We start from the raw sequence: 17,400 nt of genomic DNA, 5'->3' as shown, positions 1-17,400 counted from the left end.
AAGAAGTTCGAAGCCACCAGGACTCTTCCTAGAGTTGGCCGGCCATCTAAACTGAGCGATCGGGGGAGAAGGGCGTTAGTCAGGGAAGTGACCAAGAACCCGATGGTCACTCTGTCAGAGTTTCAGAGGTCCTTTGTGGAGAGAGGAGAACCTTCCAGAAGGACAACCATCTCTGCAGCAATCCACCAATCAGGCCTGTATGGTAGAGTGGCCAGACGGAAGCCACTCCTTATTAAAAGGCACATGGCAGCCTGCCTGGAATTTGCCAAAAGGCACCTGAAGGACTCTCAGACCATGAGAAACAAAATTCTCTGGTCTGATGAGACAAAGATTGAACTCTTTGGTGTGAATGCCAGGTGTCACATTTGGAGGAAACCAGGCACTGCTCATCACCAGGCCAATACCCTCCCTACAGTGAAGCATGGTGGTGGCAGCATCATGCTGTGGGGATGTTTTTCAGTGGCAGGAACTGGAAGACTAGTCAGGATAAAGAGAAAGATGACTGCAGCAATGTACAGAAACATCCTGGATGAAAACCTGCTTCAGAGTGCTCTTCACCTCAGACTGGGGCGACGTTTCATCTTTCAGCAGGACAACAACCCTAACCACAAAGCCAAGATATCAAAGGAGTGGCTTCAGGACAATTCTGTTAAATTCCTTGAGTTGCCCAGCCACAGCCCAGACTTGAATCTGATTGATCATCTCTGGAGAGATCTTAAAATGGCTGTGCACCGACGCTTCCCATCCAACCTGATGGAGCTTGAGAGGTGCTGCAAAGAGGAATGGGCGAAACTGGCCAAGGATAGGTGTGCCAAGCTTGTGGCATCATATTCAAAAAGACTTGAGGCTGTAATTGCTGCCAAAGGTGCATCGACAAAGTATTGAGCAAAGGCTATGAATACTTATGTACATGTGCGGTCTCAATTTTTTTATTTTTAATAAATTTGCAAAAACCTCAAGTAAACTTTTTTCACGTTGTCATTATGGGGTGTTGTGTGTAGAATTCTGAGGAAAAAAATGAATGAGTAAATTGTATTGTTCTGTTACTTAAAGCGAGTGTGCCTGCCTCCTACAACAGCCTACAACAGAAAAAAAATAAGGTAAATAAAGTAAGTGCCTTACTGAATTATTTTATTAATCCCACAATATTATGGCATCCTCCTAGTTGGCCATCTTATTGATTATTAATAATCAAAATTCCTACAGAAGTTAACTCTTTGGTCTGTCCTATTTACAGGCATGTCTCAGAGATGCTTTATGCCTCCAATCAGTAAATACATTTTACTTTGGTATAAACAGATGGGGCAGCTCATTTCATCACTGGTGTAGACAAGCCAAATAGTCACTCTGTCTACAACTAACCTTGATATTTATATTGTACAACTGCCGTTAGCACTCCAGTTTCCTCCTACAGTCCCACATGCATAATATTAGATGCATGCAAGGTTTCCCCTGTGATCTTTAATTGTATAAACCAGATAGAAAATGGACATCTATGGACGTGCTCAATGAATTCAAAAAATAAATGCAATGCCTCTATTCCTATTTAGGGACTGTGTAGAAAACATAAAAAATTTTTTAAAGCAATTAAATCACATCCAGAATTAGAATATTAATTGAATTTGCAGTGTAACTGGTAGTCCGCATCACAACTGCCAGCACACCTTTCAAATATATGACACATGCTTTCACACACATGTTAGTGAAGTGATGTGGTCTTCGTGGAGTCTATAGAGGCTCTGATTGGGGTTCTTGAGAGACTGAGCAAGAAGAAAGAATGCCTGAGCTTGCAAGTGTCCTGGATAAAAACCAAGATCCAGGCCTTTAATGACCTCTTGGGCAGAGCCATCAGCAATGTGTCTGTCTGCAGAGAGAATGCCTTACCTCGGCAGCGACATTCATTTCCCCGGTGACTCTTCCTATGAACTCAGTGTACCGATTGGGAGAGCAAGGGGGGTCGGGGGTCATGAGGTCCCTGGAAAGGGGTGTCTGGCGCTCCAAGTCTTTAGAGGCCTGGTGCTTCCTGCTTCACTATATGGTTGTGGGACATGGATGCTACCCAGTAACCTGAGATGAAGACTGGACTCCTTTGGTACTGTGTTTCTTTGGACAATCTTTGGGAACCGTTGGTTTGACTTTGTGTCAAATGAGCGGTTGCTCACCGAGTCCCTAATGAGGCACATTATCTGCATTGTAAGGGAGCGTCAGTTACGGCACTGCGGCGATTCACCAAGAGAGATCCGGCTCACAGGATCCTTATTGTTGAGGACCTGAGCAGCTGTATCAGGCCAAGGGAATGTCCACATAACATCTGGCTGTGGCGGATAGATTTTCATTTCCAGGGCTCGGGACTGGACCGCGTGTCTGTCTGACAGGGTTACCAACCAGGTTCCAGAGTTGTTTTGTTGTGTGGTGGGTGGGGCAACACGCTGTACCAGTGCAGCTCCCCATCCTGACCTGACATGAACCATATACATATAATTAATGTAACAGTACTTACCAACTGCTTGTTGACAGTTTTCCAGATAGGAAGAAGAGGTCTGAGAAGGATTACTGGATAAACCATCCTGCCTGTCTTTCACAGAACCAGCAACCTGCGGAACAAACATGACAGGCAAGCGTGTTAAAAGCAAATGTTACATAAATATGTAAATAATAAACCATGTTTATCAGTGATACTTGACTCTATTAGCTGCTAGCAATTTTTCAGCATTATAGCTAATAAAAAGGATGTCATATTTGTAGCAAACATGTATGCTGCTTTGGTTATATCACTTTGAATAGCCAGTCATAGAACACTGAGAAAATGGCCCGACTTTCTAGGCATCAAGTGTTCCTGCTGTACCAAAGCCAAATCAACAAACACTAGCTTTTAAAATCTGATAAGTTGCGTCTTTAACACCACCTACTGAATATGACGTAATCTAAATCAATTTCAGAGAATACTGCAATTAATAATGGTAAACCCGCAGATTATTATTTATTTTTAAACATAAGAGTATTACTCTGTTCATTTTGTCAGCAATTTATGCCTGCTAATAGGCAATGCTGAACAAAGTTAAAACATAAAAAAGAGTCTATTTGGACTGATTACAGATGAATAAATGAAAATTACTCTGAGAGAGTTAAGGTATACATTGGATTTTTTTTTGGTTAACACAACACAGGGAGGAGTCAGCGGGGAGGATTTTGGGGAAATGATATGGATAAACTTTAACTCTCCAGTAAATTCTACAAATACCTCTAAAGAATAAACTGCATGCTTCAGTGACAATTATTTCAGGTAATATATGATCATATATTATAAAGAACATTCTTCTGTCTGCTCTTCAGTTTTTGTTATTTCTTGTTTGGCCGACACCTTTATCCAAGGCAACTTACAACAACTGAGCTGCAATTGTTTAAATTGTTTTTGTTTTTTCATTTGTAGCATAGGCATGTGAAGTGGCTTGCTTATGGTCACACAGTGTCAGTAGCAGGATTTGAACCCATAATCACAGGGTTTGATGTCCAAAGCCTTAACCAATATGCCACATTTCCTGCCTGCAGAACAGAAATGTTACAAAATGTTGCCACTGGAAATGCAATTCTTGCATCCGTTTAAAAGACTTATACACTTTTTTTACAGCTTGCTTGAAATACTTTACTTTCTCTCTTTTATTATTTCAAAGTTTAAAAAAAATTATGAGTAACAAAAACATACATTTTTTGTAAATTATTACACTTTGATACAAACAGAAATATGACTACATACAATATAATAGTACTTACTGGGAAAGGCTCAGCACCCTCTTGAATAACAAAGCCTTCAATAACGTGGGTTAGCACTTGTGGCTTTACAATAGCTTGTGGGGGCTTGGCATCATTGCTGTTGCGACTTCCAGAGGAGAGAGCTAGGCCAGACATTACACTTCTCAAAGAAGCCCCAGTTGGTGATGGATCAACTGAACTAATATCTGGCAGAAAATCAGAGTGTAAAGAGATGGACAGAATTCCAAAATGGTCAATAAACAGAAGAAACTTAGCAGACACATTGCTTACCAGATGTTGGTTGTTTTTCTGCAAGTGCCACAGGTTTGTGGAAGGATCCTACAGTTACAGGCTGAAGAACTGGAGGGGAATCACTTTTCTTCTCACATATTTCATCAGATTCAGCTTTTCTTTTGGGAGATCCAACTGGTATCTTACTCTATTAGACAGTTTGAAAATAAATCCATTTATCTTATGGAGCAAAAGCAGTTTAAACATTTTTTTTCCATTTTAAAACAGTACCTTATCTTATGCAAATTCAAATTTATGCTGGCTTGCGGTAAAACATAAAAAATCAAAAAGATTGTATAAATTAAAATTGGTGCAATACAAGATGAAATACCAATTTTGTATGACACTAAAAAGAATGAAAGGTACTTTTGCAATGTTGTTGCTCTGCCTGTGGTGTTATGGGTCCACAGCTCGCTTAGTAAAAGCCGTTTCTTTTTAAATAAATAATCATAGCACTCGAGGCGACTTCATGAGGAGGCAAAGTGGCCATAGCAAGCCATGGGGTGATCTGCGGTGTGGGCATTTCTCACCTAGTGCACAGGTGAGGAACTGCCCACATCTTTGATTGTTCCCGTGGCTAATGTGCTGCAGCTGCTATGGCCCCTCGCTGTTTAAAAGAAGCGCGAGTCGATCAGGAAGAAAAAGATCAGAAAAAAAATGAAATGAAAAGGACGGAGGTTACAGGGAGCGAGAGAGGAAGCAGTTCGGTGTGAGAGACACATGGAGTGTGTGGTGAGCGAGCGAACCAGCGCTCGTGGTCATCTGCGAGGAAGCTGGGTGTTAGGCCGACACCCAGGTGTTGGAGTTGGAAGGCGCTCCCGCTGAGCGAGCAGGTAGCGGGAGTGACCAGGGAAAGGCGACTGGCCGCAGAAGGCCGGAAAGGCAGCGGGAGTCGCGAGGCTTGGTGTTACAGTCCTTGGTGTGGGCGTCCTGGAGACCAAGGAGTCCAAGTCTCAGGCCTGGGATGAGTGCCAGACCGAAGCCAGGATCGGGAGTTCTCCAGACCTGTGTGTGAGTGTTGAAAAGGGCAGCTGCAGGGATCGTCTCGCCTGTTGCATGGGCCCGTATGGGAGAAGCAGGTGAGACGCCAGCATAGATGAGCACTGGGCTTGTTGTTGTTTTTAAAGACTGCTTCCTGAGGAACATTTTAACCTCTGATTTTAAAGGAGTTTTTTCTATTGTTTTTAACCTCCACATGTTTTATTGGATTATTTATTTGAACTTGGAACTGCACAGTACTATTTATTTGAACACTGTTTTTGTTTGACTGATTTAAATAAAAACACTTTTTCACTTTTTACCATCCCCTTCCTCAATTGTTGCCTTCACTGACTAGCTCATCGGTGACATTACCGACGGTGTTGGGTTCAAGGGCTTCCAAATAGCAGATGGGAGCGTGGAGCCGAACCCACATCGTCACACTGCCTCACTCATCATGTCTCCTCCCAAGTGAAGACTTTCTTTGCAAGCAGTCATGTGTGTGCTACTGCTCTGCATATTCAAAAACCATGGTGTATATCACAAGTCTACTTCTACAAGTTTTTTTTTTAAACCCAAAAAAACAACATTGTTCTAACTTTGGTTTGAATCCAATATACGAAAAATAAATAATAAATCACAAATCTATAAAACTATGATATTAACAGAACCATCAACTACTAAAATCACCACTCAAATACATGATAAAAATATTAGTTAAGACTGAAAAGGCATTAAATTTATGGTTGAAAGAAAAATGCTGCTCTTAGCTTTTAGCCTAAGCTCAAGCCTCCTACCAAAGCAAAGGAAGCAGCTTATGAAAACTATTTCAACATCACGATGGTCTGCCAGCTTCCAAAACCACTACAGACTAAAAAATGGGAAGACTACTAGTGAATCTGCAACTGGTAGTGTAGAATCTGCCAAGGTTTTTAAAGTAAAATTTAAATGAATCATTTCTGGAAAGTGGAAGTTTTAAGCGCTGATAACATTTTTCTAGAAAAAATGGTCAAGATTATGCAACTCTGCTGTGCTGCTACAGTGTGGCTGAGTATACTGTTAGGTCTAGTTCACTGTAGAAATCTGCCAATCCACATGCACTGAAATGAAAGCAACAAGAAACTATTTCCCTTGTCATAGCAGTAAAATAAAAAGGCTAGGGTGACACCTGTTGCATTTATGGATTTGCTCCATAAATTATTTATTCCAACAGTGAGGTGAAACCTGGAAGAAAAACATACTCGACAAGTAGACTCCTCATCAATTTCGGGAAGATGGTTTTACACTATTACTGAAATGTTTTTCCTTTCACCAGCACTAATGGCATTAATGGCTCTGAAGTTATTTGACTGGATGCACGGGTGTTTATTTTCCTGGCTCTACTAAAAATCTTTCACCACTGCCTAATCCATATCATGCATACAAGAGGCAATGGATGTAATCTAGAAACTATCAAGTATGACGGTGCACCTTATAGAATGACTGCATTCCTGATGTTAGGAACTTTTTGACAGTAGATAATGCAGCAAAAACATAGCTCAGGATGCAAGGCAAGAGGGCAATTAAGAATTTAATATCATTACAGATGAAATAAAGAAGCCGATTGAAGGTTATAATGGAATAATGATGAGGAAAAGTTTTAGTAGCTGATAAAATCAAGTTCAGAAGAAGACAAGAATAATGACAATATACAGGAAGAGGCAGGGAGTTGAAATTTCCCCAATTCTGCTGAGGTTTTGCAAGCAATAAACACCTCATAGAGCTAATATTGGACTATGATGTATCGGAGAAGCACAACATGGAAATGGGATATGCTATTACTGCCCATTTCAGCCCATATAAAGAAATCTGGCAGCTTCACAGACAAAACCAGCAGTAGTCAATCATCATGTTTCTGAAAAGAACAGCTTACAACAACATTTATTTATATAGCATGTTTCATACAAATGATGTCGCTCAAAGTGCTTTAAAACAAGAAGAAATAAAAAAGAAAAATATAAAAAGATTAGGCAATACTACATAACAAAGAATAAAATAAGGTCCGTTGGCCAGGGAGGACAGAAAAAACAAAAAAAATCTCCAGAGGGCTGGAGGAAAAAACAAAATCTGCAAGGGTTCTGAAGCCACGAGACTGCCCAGCCCCCACTGGGCACCTTAGCCACAAGTCTCTTGCAAAGTGCCCAATTTGGCTGAAAAATAATATAGGTATAATAAATATACATTAAGATATTAAGGTATTGATGAATGCAGATACTGTTCAATTTGCTAGGAACAGGCAAAAACAAATTTCTGACACTTTAGCTTGCAAAGAGAAGGATTGTGTAGCAAGATTTCATTAAATCCTGTGCCTCGGAATATATTCCTTCCTTAAAATAAGGCTAGCTCAGGACACAAAAGTAATATATTTCTCAATATTCACCAAAACCCATTACTAACTACTGCATACAGTATGTGAACAGTATAATACAAAAATTTTCATCATATGACAAAAGCTTACCTGTAATTGTAGTGGCTGAACATATACTCCGCTTTGAGAAACCATTCCAGTAGACTGACGCTTTGGTTGTTGCACACTGCTACCAGAAGAATTAACATCTTCACCCTGCTGCTGCTGTTGTTGTTGTGTAATAGATACTTGTAGAGGGCATGTTGCCAAACCCGTAGTTTGCTGTTGGGTGTTTGTCTCCTGAATCTGTTGCTGCTGGACTTGGGTTTCATGACACACAGAGTTCATAATTCCTATTCCTGATGGTGCAAAGGTTGCAGTACCTACAATGCTATTGTTACTGGAAGATGATGGAGAAGATAATGTTGTTGTGGTAGAAACAACTTGCTGAATGCCTATTGCCTGAGCACTTGTCTGTCCTGACTGTCTGGCTCCAACAAGCTGGACTGGTACATGTGGAGCAGGTGGCGCTGGTAATATAGGGGGCTGCTTCAAAGCAGGCTGCACCTTCTGGCTTACTGTAGTAGTTGTAGTAGGAGCGATTTTGGGCTGGATAGGAACTGGGCTAATGCCACCTGAAGGTGCAATTTGGCTATGTGGAGGCTGCAAAGGCTGAACCACTAGGGTCTGAGCCCCTGAGGTCTGGGGAAGGCCAACTGTCACAGAAGGGTGTAGAATCTGAGCAGAACTTGTTGCTAACCGACTCTGCTGATAAGTTTGGGCATTATGTAAAAGAAGTTGATTTGTTTGAGTGGTACCTGTGTGTAATGATTGGGATGTACTTATTTGAGAACTAGGACTTTGGGAAGCAGGAGGCTGGTGACTCTGGATTTGTTGCTGAGAAGGAAGAGTCGTTGTTTGCTGTTGTGAAACCTGGCCTTGCATTTGTGTGGCTCCCTGTTGATGGGACTGCATCAGGACCTGTGGTGTTGTGGCTGTTTGTTGATTCAAGTTTAGCTGCTTCTGATGAACATGAAACTGTGGCTGTAGTATTGAATAAGAACCTGTTTTTTTTATATAAAAAAAAAGAAAAAAAAAAGCTGCAATGAAATATTATACAAAATAATAAGACCCAACAACCTAACCTACTGTCTATTCCTATTGTGATAAATAGGTGTTTAACAAGATACTGCATATAATCATTCATTTTTAAAATATAAACAGCAGATTACAGACTCAAGAACTATTTAACATTTAATGCCCAAAACACACATTTCAACTCACCATTACAACTTGGACATACCGTTAGCAAAATATGCTACACATACAGCTTTAATATTACTCCCCCTACACAGGGCATTTACTCAAACAGCTGGACCTGCTGTTCAATTTCTGTGCTTCCGATTTTGCGATTATATATTTATACTGTATTCCATTTTAATAATATTTCTTGCATCTAAGTTCCCAGTCTACTTATATGTTACATGTTACTAAGGCGTTTCCTGGTAGCAGCAGGCATCAAATTAGACAGGATGGAAGTACACTGCAGTGCACACTCAAACACACCAATCCAAATCAGAGTAGCCAGTCACCACATAAACTCCATACGTAAGTCAACCACCAGGAATCAAATGGTGAGAACGCTATCCACTGCTTCAACTTGCCATTCACTTATTCATATTATGAAGAGAAAAAAACAGATTTGCAAAAAAAAATTTGAATAACTGTTTTTCCTATTTTAAAACAGCTTACAACTTCCATCTCTTAATATTTCTGTAACCACTAGCAGCTAATCTTCTCAGATACATGTAGCTTAAATTCTATAATGTAAGAAAAGTTGGCATATATCGTCAGAAAAATTGTGTTACCTGGCGTGATCAAAGTGGCCTGAGAGTTAGTAGCTCGGGTCAAATTAATTCCCATGCTTGCCTGAACAGCTGACCCACTGTCACCATCTGCACCCGTCTTCTTGTCACTTTGCTGTGTAACGGTCACAGGACACTCAGACTTTGAGATAGTTGTCATTGAAACACCAACAGCACTTGCAGAGGGTCTCTGGACAGCTCCAGGAGCTGCTGAAACTGATACTACTGCTGGACTTGGCTGACATCGCATGGCTAGATTCTGGACCTTTTAAATTAAAAACAAAATGAAATTATTTCAGGGAGGAAAAACTAATGCTTTTATTTAATCCATAGTCACTTATGAGCAAATAGTCCTTCTATCACTTACTATTACCTTACTCTAAATCTATTAGAAATTGACTAATAGAAATCTATTAGTCACCTGGTCGGTGTCAGACTGGGCACTTGTAACAGTGGTTGAAGCCTCTTGCTGCTGCTGCTGTTGCTGTTGCTGATGTTGCTGCTGTTGTTGCTGCTGCTGTTGCTGAACTGTGGCCACTGCAGCAGCACCCCCAGGCATAAAAATGAGCTGACTGGAGATAGGGGCTCGGAGAGAGCGATTAACCTTGTACATGAAGACAAAAAATATTTACATTTCAGGTATAATACTGTACATCATCAAAACTGCAAAGAAACACACTTGCTTTTAATATCCACCTTTTCATACCACTCATTGGGATGGTGTATTCTATAAGAAAGGTAGAATCATCAACCAATTAGGCATTAACTAAACTCAAACAATTTTGCTTTTAAAACATGACTGGCTTATAAGTAGAAAATTACTGATGATTCTATAGAATTAAAATGCAGGTAAAGTGCACTAAACAATCATCATTATAGTAAATTACTAAAAACAATGAACATGTAAACTAATTATAGTAAATTACTAAAATCAATGAAAATTTGCATTATTACTATAATACTACTATAATAAAGGTTTCCTATGTATAATCTACACAAAGAACAGGGTAGTTGATGAGGAACAATAACATACACATTTTGATATACCCAATCTGAAACAGCATCTATGGGTATATCGTTCTGCTTAATGTAGAGACTTTGCACAACACACTGAAAACAGGAAAGCCCTAAACACATAATCACTATCACAATTATTAGTATAAATTATTTTTGACAGAAACCATACACATTTGCACAGTACAACAAACTGCATCAAATAACCAGTTCCTTTCAGTAGTTAAAGACAGCAGTAAAGACAGCTCTGGACAGCCTATTTCTCACAAAAAAACTGTAAAATTTTATGGCATTAATGTGTGGTAGTCTAAAGCAAGGGATTATAAAGAGCACAAGTAGTTCTCAAATATTAGTATCAAAGGTGTATTTGGTTTTGCCTAAAAGACAATACACTGATGATCTGCAATGGCCAATACTGCATTTTGTTTGATATTTTACTTTATTGTTTCTGCACAATGTACCTGAATTACAAAAATACTACTGAGACACTAGAATAAAATCTCAGGCAAAAAAAAAACAGTGGAGATGTCAAATACAAAATAGACCTATGCAGACCTATAAAGGTGCTGCAGAATTGTTATTGTTGTAGATGCCACATTAGCACACTGATCTTTTGTTTGTAAAAAAAAAAACAATAGTGAAGTAGATGGCACATACAGTATTAGCTATTCTTAACAATTTCCTTGGCTGAGATGGAAAGTATCTTTTCATTTCAGAATCCATGTAGTTTTCACAGATTTCTGTAAATAATTAACCTAACAAAACAATTAAATCACACTTTTTTAAAATTATTACATTAGTATTGGATATTAACCATTATTGCCAAAGTCTCTTACTACTGGTTAATTGTACTCGACAGTATCAAATCTCACATGTGGCTTTCATGAGATTTTGCAAGGTTAACCTCTACCTGCAAATTCCAGGTATACTCTAAATGTATGAAAGGGGTTATTGGTTGTAAAACAAAGAATTTAGCAGCTGCGTTCAATTACCATATATTCTTCATACCCATTTGCCTGAAGTCCTGGGGTCTGTGGCTTATCCTGACTGTATCAACACAAGGCAGGAAATAATCCAGAGCCTACTTATGCCAGACCCTATTTATGAGAGCAAAATGTACAGCACTTACTTTTTTTGCCTTTCCTGCGGCCATACACTGGACTTGTATGAGCTAATAACAGAATGAGGCCGGGAAAAAAAAAGCAAGGAGCTATGTTCTAAGGTGCCAAAAACAATTTCAGCACATTTCTGGTGATTGCCTTTAAGTGGCTATTATAGAAAGCAAGAAAACGTAAACTTTACCCACTGTGCTAGTATACATCAGTTTAATGCACTTACAACATTTACAAATTCTATTGTATTAAAAATCACTTCTGTTACAATTTTGATCATAAGGTGTAAATTTATACAACTGCAAATGTATAAATTCTTCCACTTAATGAAATAGCCCATAGATTATTATAATTTATAAGCAACATGCTTCTGCCAGAAGTCAATATCAATTTATATCATAATAATGAATACTGCAGTTCTACTATAGATCTTTCCTTTAAACATAAACACACACATTATATTATGAGCTTAAACCTTTTCAAGCATGTTGATCAATCTGCCAGTAGATGGAAGAGTTAATTCAGACATAATTACAGTAATAATAATAATAACTTCTAAAGGAACACTGACTGCATAAAAGCACAAACACAATCTTAAGTGCTCTTATGATACATTTTCTGTTGTTTTTTTACATTGTGCTGCTCACTAAGGGAATTGCTTACAGCAAATAAAATTTAAAAGTATGAATTGAATGTACAGATACCTTGTGAAGAAAACTGTGATCTTGTCTACCTCAAAATATTCCGCCATCAAACTTCATACAAAACATACAAATTACATATGTCTCGAAGCATGCTCAATAATCCAGGTAAGGAAATTCTAGAAATTTGATTCTGTTCATCTGGACATAATTCTCCCCCGAATACGTTTTTGCATCACTCATCCAAGTGACTTCCTCAGTCTCAGTTGACTGCAGGTTTCTCCAGCCTTATAAATAGTACCTTGGCGTAATGATCGAACTAGCACCATAGACTAACAATGGGCCGTGTGATCAGAAACATGGGGGCACCATGGGTTCCTCAGTTTCATCTATTGTGGGCAATCTGTATATGGAAGAAGTGGAAAAGAGGGTGCTATTATCCTACCCGGGAACACCACTGAGCCATTGGTTCAGGTATGTGGACAACACCTAGGTGAAAATCAAAACTCAGGAGGTACCACAATTTGCAGACCGCATCAACTCAGTGGACAAACACATCCAGTTCATCAGTGAGGACATGAAACGTGACAGGCTAGCTTTCTTAGACTGTGAAATTTCTATCAGCAATGGGGGACATTTAAAAGTTGATGTGTAATGTAAACCAAGGCATATGGATCAGTATTTAAGGTTTGACTCTCACCATCTGCTAGAGCACAAAATAAGTGTCCTCAGGACTCTACAACACACAGCAAACAGCATACCCACAGCGGCCAGAGAAGCAGAAGAACATCATATCAAAAAGGCCCTGAGCAAATGTGGTTATCCCAGCTGGACTTTTGTCAAAGCAGGGAAGACACCTAAAGAATGCTCAAAGCGATCCAGGGGAGAGGAAGGACAACCACTGCCTAAGTGAAAACTTTTGGTGGTACCTTATGTGTCAGGAGTATCGGAACAGCTGAGATGCATTTTTTCCCAAAACACCAGGTCTCGTGGCTTTCAACACCCAAAACACAATACGGCAAAAATTGGTTCACCCGTCACAGACAGATTAATATAGTGTACACAGTTAAGTGCCAAGAGGATTGCCGTGAATCATACATCGGGGAAATCAAACAACCACTGGCGAAGCGGATGGCACAACACAGAAGAGTTACCTCGTCAGGCCAGGACTCCAGAGTCTATTTACATCTACAGGACAGTAGTCACTCTTTCAGTGAAGAAGATGTGCACATCCTGGACAGGGAGGAACGCTGGTTTGTGCGAGGAGTCAAACAGGCCATTTACGTGAAAAAGGAACAACCATCTCTGAACTGAGGAGGGGGCCTAAGGCCGGAGTTATATTTCACGCGACACGACGCATGCTGCAGCGGACGCTCCTGCTACGCAAGCATTTTAGTGTTTATACTTGTGTGCGTACTTTACGTAAATCTGAAGTAATCCACCAGATGGCAGTGTGAGATACTATCACGGTGAGAACATGTCCGGCTTCTCTGTGTTGTGAATTGCCTGGAACACTCATTAAATTCTGATGACACCTTACCGCAATATCTCTGAAAATTATGTTTATTGATTAAATCCATCAATCCAGGGATGCGTCCATTCCAGCAAGCATTGGGCACAAGTGAGAAAAAATCCCTGGATGAGGCCTCAGCTCATCGCAAGGTGAATACAAGCACTTGCATACACTAGCGTCATTTTAGCGGCACCAAATCCACAAATCTGCATATCTTTGGAAGGAAACCGGAGCACAGTGTGGAATACAAGCAGGAAATACCAACAACATAACTCCCTGCGAGACAGCAGTGCTATCACTCCACCACCATGACACCCCCATGAGTGTAATTATTCCCCCCACGTGTGTAATTATTAACAGTATTCATTATTTAAATTAAATTATATGTAAAATGTAACATACACACTTTAATGCATTTCGTCATGAAAGTGGTATCAAGTACAAATCTAAAGATTCTAAATGTCCTGAAAGTTGGAATATCATACATGTCATGTGTTCTGTGTGGCGATCTATTGCTGCTTGCCACTGCTGTCAGGTCCAAGAAGCTCGCAGCGATTAAAAACTGGGATGACGTTTATGATGGTCTGCATTAATGATAAAGTAAACTATGAGGTTAAAGTGGACATTTCGAGATTAAAGCCGAAATTTCCACTTGAATCACAAAATACACGTTTTCACCATGTCCTTTATTTTTTTCTCAGTGGCTCAAATACAGCGCTATACATTATGTTACTGTTGTTAAGTTGCAAAAAAAAAATAAATAAATAAATAAAAAGACAGCACAATAGATGGTATGTGAGACTTTTAAAATGTATCGTGTCATTACGATCGGGAATATGCGACGCTTGAATATAAAAGCACCATGAATGCATCTGTATGTCGGCATTTTGCTTCACCACATCGAAGCATTCATCCCGTAGGATCTGCATAGAGGCTTTCTGTCACATGTAGATAGTAAACAGAGACATTGACGTCACATTCCGACTTTTAGCACATTGTGCCCCCCCGACTTTTTGCTGGTACTGCAACTCACACATGCGTCACGCTAATTTCTGAGGACCTGCTCAGAGGACGCGTGAAATGAACACTGGGAATGCGTGGCAGCCATGACGCGGGCGCGTACGCGTTCTGAGCGTGAAGTATAAATGAGCGCTAAGGGTACATTTTTCACCATCTTACAATGCGGTGATTGCTGCCATTCCCCAGCTCTCTGTGAATGGTACTTATGGCCATTGATCAATGGAACATTGCATATCAATTTGCACATCACTGATCACACGGCCCATTGTTAGTCAATGGTGCTAGTTTAGTCATTAAGCCAAGGTAGTGTTTAAAAGGTTGGAGAAACCTGCAGTCAACTGAGACTGAGGAATACACTTGCATAAGTGATGAAACGTATTGGAAAGAAATTATGTCCTGATGAACAGAATCAACTTTCTAGAATACAAATTACATACTACAATGCCCACAGTCACAGTAGTATTATCAATGGAAAATCAATGGTTATATCTTCAAATAAAAACATTTCCAGTAATATTTTTCCTTTGAAAACTCATTGTTAAATTAGAAATGTTTCTTATACAATACCTGACTTTCCTGAACAATGTAACAACACTATGTAACACTTAAATACACTGGGGGAAAGAATTTACAAAACTGTTCACCCAGAATATGAGTATATTTTAAAGTTATTTTTCATACTTTAGAAGATCAGTCAACAAATTATACTCACCCTTAAGTACATCTGTCCCTGACCAGCTCCTGTGTTACCCAAGAGAACTGATTGATTAAGGGTACTAGCTTGAGTGGAGGAAGTAGACCCTGGAGCCCGAGGAGCCAACAAAGCTCCTCCACCTGCAGATGTAGTTAAGTTTACCTGTGTAGATAAAGATACATTTTTTTCCATAACAATTTAACAAAATATACATTTTGATTTATTAACTCAAAATTAAACAACCTTTATTTTATATACCACCTTGGCCTGGGGTGGAGAGCTTAATCTGGCAGCCTTGTGCGCCACTTTCTTATCCAGTATGCTACACTAACTGTATGATTATATATTTACCAATAACACTGAATTTGATACTTTCAAAACAGACCTCAGATATAGCACATACAAAAATAAAATAAAACAGACAAATAAAAAAATAAAGGCAACTTTACTGAAGTCAATGCAAATGCGTAACATACATTATAATTCAGTGATCATTACATTTCAACACTCCATGAATGTCCCTGCTTGTGGAACTGAAAATATGCTTACACTAAAAACTTATGTTATTAATGCATGGTATAAAAGGAGCTGCATACCATACAAAAAGAATAAGGTCCAATGCAGTAATCAAACCTGTACAGACCGCCAGCCTATATTTGGGCAGACTCGTACATAGACAAAATAAACTCATACTAGGTCATTTTTGAATAACCCATCAATGAAACATGCATGTGTGAGAGGTTAGAGCAAACTCCAGATACACTGTGACTGTGCTAGGTTTCTAAACTAATAACAACAATCTATATATATAATTGACTAAGTTGCCCGACCATGGGGTACACACGACAGAGACCATGGGGTACGCACGACAGAGACCATGGGGTACGCACGACAGAGACCATAGGGTACGCACGACAGACACCATGGGGTACGCACGACAGACACCATGGGGTACGCACGACACAGCCATGCCCGCCAACTCAGTGTCCCACCCACCAACTCTAAGACCATGGGATACGCATGACAGAGACCCGCCCGCCAACTCTAACCCTCCTCCCGCGTCATGGGATACGCACGACAGAGCATAAAACTATCGCAGCTGCTACCTCACAAACTGTCCTTATTCCCCAGATTTCCCTGACTCCATCAGATTCAAATTTGCCTTTTACTTTTACATGCAGACAATTTCCTGTCAGATTGACCTTTGCAATGACAATTAATAAGGCACAGGGACAAACTTTCAAAAAAGACATGCCTGTATCTGCTCAAACCAGTTTTCAGTCACGGACAATTGTATGTTGCTCTCTCCAGAGTTCCATCTTTTCATTCACTCACAGTCGTATCCTCAGACCCACCCCATTTGTCCAACGGTGTCTTTCAGGAAGTGTTCACCCATCAATAAATAATTATGCAGCATATACTACACCGCCAGTTGGCTAGTAACAATTTATTTCTCATATACCACAAAATCACACAAGCAATGCTTCAAAGGGCTCTAACAGGCCCTGTTTTTGACAGCCGACCCAGTCTTGACTCTTTAAGAAGACAAGTAGTAGTAGGGCATTGTACCATGTTAAGAAGACAAGAATAAACTACAAAAAAATCTTGGAAAGGGAATTTCAGAGAGAGAGAGAGAGACCCCCTTCCAGGTAGGTTGGGTATACAACGGGTGTCAGAAAATGGGGTAAATACAACACCTAAAGCAGTAATCCTCTTCACCGAGCTAGATGGCCAATCTATCATTGCCACCTCAAATATACAATGCACAACTCACAACTCTCAAGGCAAAATATAAGAACAGATTATACCACTTACTAATAAAGAACTATCACATTGAAGGATAGAGATTTGTTAAATACATCAAAAACAAAAGCAGAAACTAATTAACATAAATGAAACTCAACAATATCTATCCATCAGTTAATTGTAAAACCATGGCCAGATTGTTAAAAGGGAGTCAGAGACAAGCCAGACATGATTGCCTGGAGTTCTAAGGGAACAGTACAAACAACTGCACATCATGTGGGCATAGTACATTTACAAAACATAAATTACTTCTTATTTTTTGAAGATGTGAATCTGCTTTCCTTGTAAAATTTGACCTTGCAGCTACACACTATGGACCTCATATATAAA

The 17,400-nt window shown here is 39.6% G+C and overlaps 1 protein-coding gene across 3 annotated transcripts in view; it reads right to left on the bottom strand.

Moving 5' to 3' along the window:
* Positions 1–17,400, bottom strand: part of phc1 (polyhomeotic homolog 1) — a 54,580-nt gene that overhangs the window by 21,900 nt on the left and 15,280 nt on the right. For all 3 annotated transcript variants that reach the window (XM_039763743.1, XM_039763744.1, XM_039763742.1), the window contains exons 5-11: positions 15,283–15,426; positions 9,692–9,874; positions 9,274–9,535; positions 7,517–8,469; positions 4,042–4,189; positions 3,772–3,956; positions 2,501–2,594 (exon numbers count right to left, since the gene is read on the bottom strand). In XM_039763743.1, the coding sequence (XP_039619677.1) occupies positions 2,501–2,594; positions 3,772–3,956; positions 4,042–4,189; positions 7,517–8,469; positions 9,274–9,535; positions 9,692–9,874; positions 15,283–15,426 (1,969 nt within the window). The remainder of the gene's footprint in view (positions 1–2,500; positions 2,595–3,771; positions 3,957–4,041; positions 4,190–7,516; positions 8,470–9,273; positions 9,536–9,691; positions 9,875–15,282; positions 15,427–17,400) is intronic.

The sequence above is a fragment of the Polypterus senegalus genome, chromosome 9 (genome assembly GCF_016835505.1).
Source record: "Polypterus senegalus isolate Bchr_013 chromosome 9, ASM1683550v1, whole genome shotgun sequence".
Classification (NCBI taxonomy): domain Eukaryota; kingdom Metazoa; phylum Chordata; class Cladistia; order Polypteriformes; family Polypteridae; genus Polypterus; species Polypterus senegalus.
Note: the sequence above shows the minus strand (reverse complement) of the source record. Positions and strands in the feature narration are given on the sequence as shown.